This window comes from Poecilia reticulata, linkage group LG2, assembly GCF_000633615.1.
Source record: "Poecilia reticulata strain Guanapo linkage group LG2, Guppy_female_1.0+MT, whole genome shotgun sequence".
In the NCBI taxonomy this organism is placed as follows: domain Eukaryota; kingdom Metazoa; phylum Chordata; class Actinopteri; order Cyprinodontiformes; family Poeciliidae; genus Poecilia; species Poecilia reticulata.
In genome coordinates, this window is record NC_024332.1 from 46,054,778 (window position 1) to 46,061,419 (window position 6,642).

General features: G+C 51.0%; 1 protein-coding gene across 1 annotated transcript in view; it reads right to left on the minus strand.

The window, feature by feature from the left end:
* Window positions 1-6,642, minus strand: part of hecw2a (HECT, C2 and WW domain containing E3 ubiquitin protein ligase 2a) — a 33,252-nt gene that overhangs the window by 4,679 nt on the left and 21,931 nt on the right. Inside the window, exons 14-26 of the mRNA XM_008404333.2 lie at window positions 6,308-6,432; window positions 5,927-6,112; window positions 5,719-5,853; window positions 5,281-5,383; window positions 5,101-5,197; window positions 4,946-5,029; window positions 4,051-4,133; window positions 2,908-3,028; window positions 2,234-2,347; window positions 1,981-2,133; window positions 1,795-1,893; window positions 1,041-1,170; window positions 821-967 (exon numbers count right to left, since the gene is read on the minus strand). Of these exons, the coding sequence (XP_008402555.1) occupies window positions 821-967; window positions 1,041-1,170; window positions 1,795-1,893; window positions 1,981-2,133; window positions 2,234-2,347; window positions 2,908-3,028; window positions 4,051-4,133; window positions 4,946-5,029; window positions 5,101-5,197; window positions 5,281-5,383; window positions 5,719-5,853; window positions 5,927-6,112; window positions 6,308-6,432 (1,577 nt within the window). The remainder of the gene's footprint in view (window positions 1-820; window positions 968-1,040; window positions 1,171-1,794; window positions 1,894-1,980; window positions 2,134-2,233; window positions 2,348-2,907; window positions 3,029-4,050; window positions 4,134-4,945; window positions 5,030-5,100; window positions 5,198-5,280; window positions 5,384-5,718; window positions 5,854-5,926; window positions 6,113-6,307; window positions 6,433-6,642) is intronic.

The window sequence follows — 6,642 nt, forward strand, 5'->3', positions numbered from 1 at the left end:
AGGGAAACACACACAGACACACACACACACACACAGACACACACACACACAGAGGGAAACACACACACACAGACACACACACACACCCCACACACACACAGAGGGAAACACACACAGAGGGAAACACACACACACAGAGGGAAACACACACACACAGAGGGAAACACACACAGAGGGAAACACACAGAGGGAAACACACACAGGGAAACACACACACACAGAGGGAAACACACACACACACACACAGGGAAACACACACACAGGGAAACACACACACAGGGAAACACACACACAGAGGGAAACACACACAGACACACACACACACAGAGGGAAACACACACAGAGGGAAACACAGACACAGGGAAACACACACAGACACACACACACACAGACACACACACACACAGAGGGAAACACACAGACACACACACACACCCCACACACACACAGAGGGAAACACACACAGAGGTTAACACACACACACACACAGGGAAACAAACACACACACAGGGAAACAAACACACACACAGGGAAACACACACACACACACCCCACACACACACAGACATGAGACCCAAACCAAACGTTTCCAGCACCATCATCTGTTTCTTCATGGAGAAAATCTGTTACTAAAATCAATGAAGCCAAACTAAAAATTCAGAAAGTTTGTTTTCAAAGGAAAATGTAAAAACTAAAGAAACAAAAAGACAGAAAAGCATGAAGTAAAAGTTCCATTAAGCTGCTGCTGTTTAAGCTAGTAGCTAGTAAATATTTCGCTAGCTCAGAGCTGCAGCTTTAGCTTGGCGCTAATTAGCGGTACCTCATAAAAGCCTCGGACCAGGCTCTCGGTCTGCTGCGCCACGCCGCGCTCGATGCGCCACTTCACCATGCGCTCGATGTATTCCTTCTTGTTCTTCTCGGACACGGGGATTCCCGCCCCGCCGGGCTTCAGCTCTCTCTCTGTGATCTGCAGACAAACAGCCGGTGGGAACTAAGGACGGACACCGGTCCGTTGTGCGGGACGCGTTTAGGGGACGGACCTGTCCGAAGACTTCCTCGTTGACGGTGAAGGTGAGGTCCAGCATGTCCTCGATGTCGTTGTCCTTCATCCACTGCAGGCTCTGGTGGAACTCCTCATCCAGGAACTCGAGGTCGCTGAGGTCACACGGGCTGCAGGCACACAACCAGAACCAGTTTATGGGCGGAACCGGGTTTCTAATGGGCGGTACCAATCTGCTCTTCCTTAGAAACCACCAATCAGAGCCGGCAGGCGGGTCTTAGAGCTGCCAATCAACTTGTGTGGAGCTTCTCGTCCCTCCCCTGCTCTCTGCTACACTGCAGCTAGCATAGCCTGCCATGAATGCTAAGCTAGTTAGCATGGCCACCATTAACGGTGGATAAATGGTTTTCCTGTTGGTCCACCATTAGCACATTTAGCGGTGAGTACATGAGGTGATTAACAGCACTAAGGCCCGCCTCCTGGCTCTGATTGGGTGAATTTGGTGTGTTTCCTCAGACGGTAGCAGCAGCTCAGGGAGATCATTGTGTTCACACATCATCCGTCTCATAATAAACAGTTTGAACAAATATGGAAAAATATATATTCTTTATAAAACCTACTGCAGCTTCAAAGGAAAATAAAAACTAAAATATTCCTACTAGTCTTCATCAGTCCACAGAGGAATTCATCTTTGCATGAACTAATCATTTCCCTACACGTGTTTATCAGCCGGATGGTTCTGGTGAAACTTGGGGCCTTTCCGACCCGGTGACACCACCGGAGGAACCACTCACATGCGCAGGAGGCCTTTATAGAACGGGCGAGTGAAGAACGCGTCCAGCAGGTACTGATGAACCAGAGCCAGGCCCAGAATCCGCCCGCTGAACCGAAACCTGGACGCAGACAGAACCACAGCGATTCTCAGAACAACCGTGAAGCTGCTGGTCCGCAGCAGACAGGAAGTGCTGACAGGAAGTCACCATTCGTGGTGGTTGTCCACAAAGGCGGACATGGGGCTGATCTGCACCGTGTACGTGTCGTTGGCCGAATACTCGAATAAACCGTAGTACGGGTTGAAGAGCTCCCTGGACACCAGGAAGAAGAACTCTCTGGACGGCCCGCTGTAGTCCAGCCTGAAACACACAGTGACCTGGAGTTCCTCAGGGCGCGCTGCTCGGCCCGCTCTCATTCAACAGAACCAAACCTCGGACCATCAGGCACCGTCTTCCTCACCCGTCCTCGCCGACGAAGCTGACGTAGAGTTTACTCCTCTGCAGGTCTTTGCGGGAGTAACACATGATCTGGTTGAAGGCGTCTTCCAGCAGGTGATCTCTGCGGATGATGAGCCTGGAGACGAGCAGAAAGAATCAAACAGAATAATAAACGTAACGTTGGTTCTGTTGGTGTCATTTTTACCTAAAATACTTTCTGTTTGGACTTTTCTAACATTTCCAAACACAAAAACAGAAACCCAAACAGACTTTTTCCACTGAACTAGTGAAGTTCCTTCAATACCCAAAGAGCCGAGAAAAAGTTTGTAAGTTTATCAGAATCAGTCAATCATGTTTGTGAAATTACCACTGTGGCCTAGTTAAAGTTCATGTTGGAACAGTGAAGCCTGTTATAATTCCTGCCTGAACGTCGAGATGTTCAGAATCCAGTCCAGATGCTTCATTGATCAAATATTGTGGAAGATTCAGAAATAAGTGGGTCTAAAAATGTCACAAAAAGTGAAATGTGTCCAGATTCAGATTTCATAATTGGTCTTAAAATGCATTCAGTGACCTGTAAGTATGTTCATTCTTTATGTCTGTTATTGATATATTATTAAAGAAAACCATCTGGTTACTTTCCCAGCTTATGTAAAAACATAAATGACGCAGTAATCGTGTATTTCTCTGACGTACTTGACTTTTCCCGGCCCCTGACCGTAGCCCTTCGTCTCCAGCTTCCGGTAGAAGTTCCTCAGTTTCGCCTCAAAGTCTCTCTTGTACGGGGCGGGCGCTCGCGCGTTGGCGCGCGGCGTTCCTGCAGCGAACGGGATGAAAGCCCAGGTGGGGCGGAGACAGGAGCCCATCAGCAGATTAAACCAAATCAAACACTGATGCAGGTTAATCCTGGATTGGTTTGCAGCTTCAGACTCATCAGATTCTCTTCAGTTCAACTGCAGCAAACATCCAACAAACCAAAACAATCTGGAGGAGTTTGTTTGTTTCACACAATTTAATCTGAGAAGGAATTAATCTGCCTGGAAGGTGTTTGGTTTTTCTTTACCAGATAATCCTGCACACTAATCCTGGGTAAATTCAAACATTTTTCTGTTAAACTGAGCAGAAATACAGAATAAATAAATGCGTTTATAACCTTATTATAAACATTATTGTAAATAATTTGAGTTTAGATAAGAGAAAAAAATGATGGTTCATTTTCCACAGATGAATGAACAACTTTCCACATTGTTGTTCGTTCATTTGTCACAGTTTGAAACTAAATATTTAGTTCCAAGTAAATATTTACTGAAAAGTTGCTAAATGTAGCAGCGCACAGTCTCAACCCTGACTGGCTCCGCCCCTCATTCCTGACTGGCCCCGCCCCTCAGCCCTGATTTGGCTCCACCCCTCAGCTCTGACTGGCTCCGCCCCTCAGCCCTGACTGGCTCCGCCCCTCAGCCCTGACTGGCTCCGCCCCTCAACCCTGATTTGGCTCAGCCCTGATTGGCCCCGCCCCTCAGCACTGACTGGCTCCGCCCCCCAGCCCTGACTGGCCCCGCCCCTAAGCCCTTATTGGCTCAGCCCTTATTGGCTCCACCCCTCAGCCCTTTTTTTCACACAGGGTTCAGTCAAACTTTGAGACGTTCAGCGTCTGGAGATTTACTGAACCTGTGAGGTCTGGAGCAGGACGTTTCCAGCGTATTTACAGGACGTCTGGCTTTATATTACTTTCTGAACAAACAAAACAAATTCATATCGAAATAATCAAAACTTTTTATTGCTGTTGTTTAATAAAAGCTGTGAATGCAATAAAGTGTGAGCAAACAGAGACGGGTTTACCTGGAGAGCTCTGAGGAGAAGACAGGTTGTAACCTGGGTGGAGCAACGGCGGCACGTATGACATCACTTCCTCCTCAAACAGGCTGGAGACRAAGCATGAGAGGTCAAAGGTCAGAAATGAGGCGGCCTAAATTCAGTCACTCAGCAGAACAAGCGGACTGACAGCAGGTGGAATCCAAACACTGTGAGGAAAACATGTTGAGCTACAAGCAGAATGAAACTTGGTGATATTTTAGATGGCTAGCTTAAGCTACACCGCAGGATCGGAGGCTCAGCGGTTAACAACAGAAAGTTTTCACTGCCTCTCCAGCTTCAACATGAAAACACTGACGCTGCTCCGCCAATCACAGCTGAAGCTAACGGTGGAGGAGCCGCAGCGTTAGCAAACAGCCTGCTGGGAAAAACATGGCAGCACAAAAACCGACTCGACAAACTGAACGCAGAAACATCGTGTCGGCTGTCGCATCTAAATCTAATCAAATTCAGGGACATTTGTTAACCGTGGTCACAGTCGCGTCCCGTGTTGCGTTTCCTCCTGAGTAGAGACGACTTTCGCCTGTCGCTGTTGACCATCGCTCCCCTTACGTTGACTACTTCGCCCATTATGGACACAAAAAGTTAGCTAGCTAATAGGGCATGTTAGCAGCTAGTTAGCGGTAGCCACAGAACGAAATGAAGATGTCAGTGAAAGAACCAAACTTTTGATCGTCTCGTGAGAAAAAAACAACAAATAAGATAAAATTGTTCTGTCATGACAAAACTTAGGAACTAGAGTCTGAGGTCTGAGTTTTAGATCCTTAGCTGAAGACTTCATAAGGACGCTGGAAGACTTCATAAGGACGCTGAACCCGGTAAATGGTTCCAGAACCGGTTTGGCTCACAGATCGGGTCTCACCTCAGCAGCATGACGAGGTCGGCGTCGCTGGACAGACGGGCGAGTCCGTTGACGCCCTCGCTGCGGATGAACTGGACCTTCTCCCTGCGGACACACGCAGGGTTAAACAGGCAGGGTCCTGCAGGGTCGGGGGTCAAAGGTCGTGTTCAGGTTACTTTAGAGAGTGGTTCCTGGCTAACTCAGGCTGCCGCTCCTGTAGGACCTCAAAGATGTTGGGTTGCCGTAGAAACGCCACTATCTTGTCATTGTAGGCTGGAGGCAGAGGAGAGAGAGAGTCCAGGTGTGAGTCCAGGTGTGTGTTCTGTCCAGAACTGGACCCGGCCCGGCGGACTCACCCACAGGAACCACATCGTGGTACGGGCTGCGGCTGGACCCGCTGAAGGTGCTGGAGGGCCGGGGCATGGCGGGCAGGCCGCTCTGCCGGGAGTCATCCACCACCTGAGAGAGAGCGGCGGATCAGGACGCAGCCGGTTCTGGACCCGACCAGCCAGTTCTGGACCCGAGCAGCCGGTTCTGGACCCGACCAGCCGGTTCTGGACCCGAGCAGCTGGTTCTGGACCCGACCCAACAACCAGGGTTTATCTGCTTGGTTCTGGCTGGTTCTGGTTACCAGGATCTAACTAGCTGCTGAGATTCTTCCATCAGGTTTGGATCGGACCGGATCGGACCGGATCGACAGAGCGGATAAAGGCTGGATAAAGGCTTGACCTTTGACCCAACAGTCTCTCCAGGACTGATCTGACCTCCACGCGACCTCTGCGGCGGCCTCTTACCTCCCCGGCGCTGTGGCTCCGTTGGCGGCTCAGGTGCTGGCGGTGGGCCAGCAGCCCGGTGGAGCGCGAGCTCTGCAGCGGCAGCCGGGGGTCGATGAAGGTCGTCGACCGACAGTTATGATCCACAAAGAAAGGCTGCGGGTCAAAACCACAAACCCTTAGAAGCTGAGCTACTGACGTCCTAGTCAAAGTCAGGAAGCTGGCCCACCTTCCCAGTATGGTCGTGCTTCATCTCCCAGCCGCGGGGCAGCTCCAGCTGCTTGTTGGCGAACATGTTGAGGAAGGTCACGAGGTCGCGGTTGTGCTGGTAGCGCTCGAAGTAGTGAGCGTCCCGCCGCACCTTGCTGATCATGTGCTTCAGGCAGGTGTTGCTGGTAAACATGCGGTAGGCACTCTGCACGAAAAGCAACCGCAGATTAGCTCAGGCGGCCCGCACCAGGCGGTGACCAGCAGGAACAGCTCAGGTTGGAAACAACCAATCAGAGGCAGAAACTCAGAACAGAGATGAAAACACTGAAAACCAGCAGATCAGACTTTATGGATCCACTGGCTGAACTGGGTGAACTGGGCGGAGCAGCTCAGAGCTTACGGGGTTTGAATGCAACACGGTGAAGAAGTCTGGGCTGCACAGGAACTTGGCGCTGGGCGACTGCAGCAACAGGGAGAGGCGTGAACGGCCACTGGAGTGGGCCACGGCGCTTTCTCTGCGATATTCTGCAAGAGATTCAGGGAACGGTCAGAGACACATCTGGACCAGCCAACTGAGGCGACCGGACGGAGGCGACCGGACGGAGGCGACCGGACGGAAGCGACCGGACGGAAGCGACCGGTTGGAGGCGACCGGACGGAAGCGACCGGTTGGAGGCGACCGGAAGGAGGCAACCGGACGGAGGCGACCGGACGGAGGCGACCGACCGGAGGCGA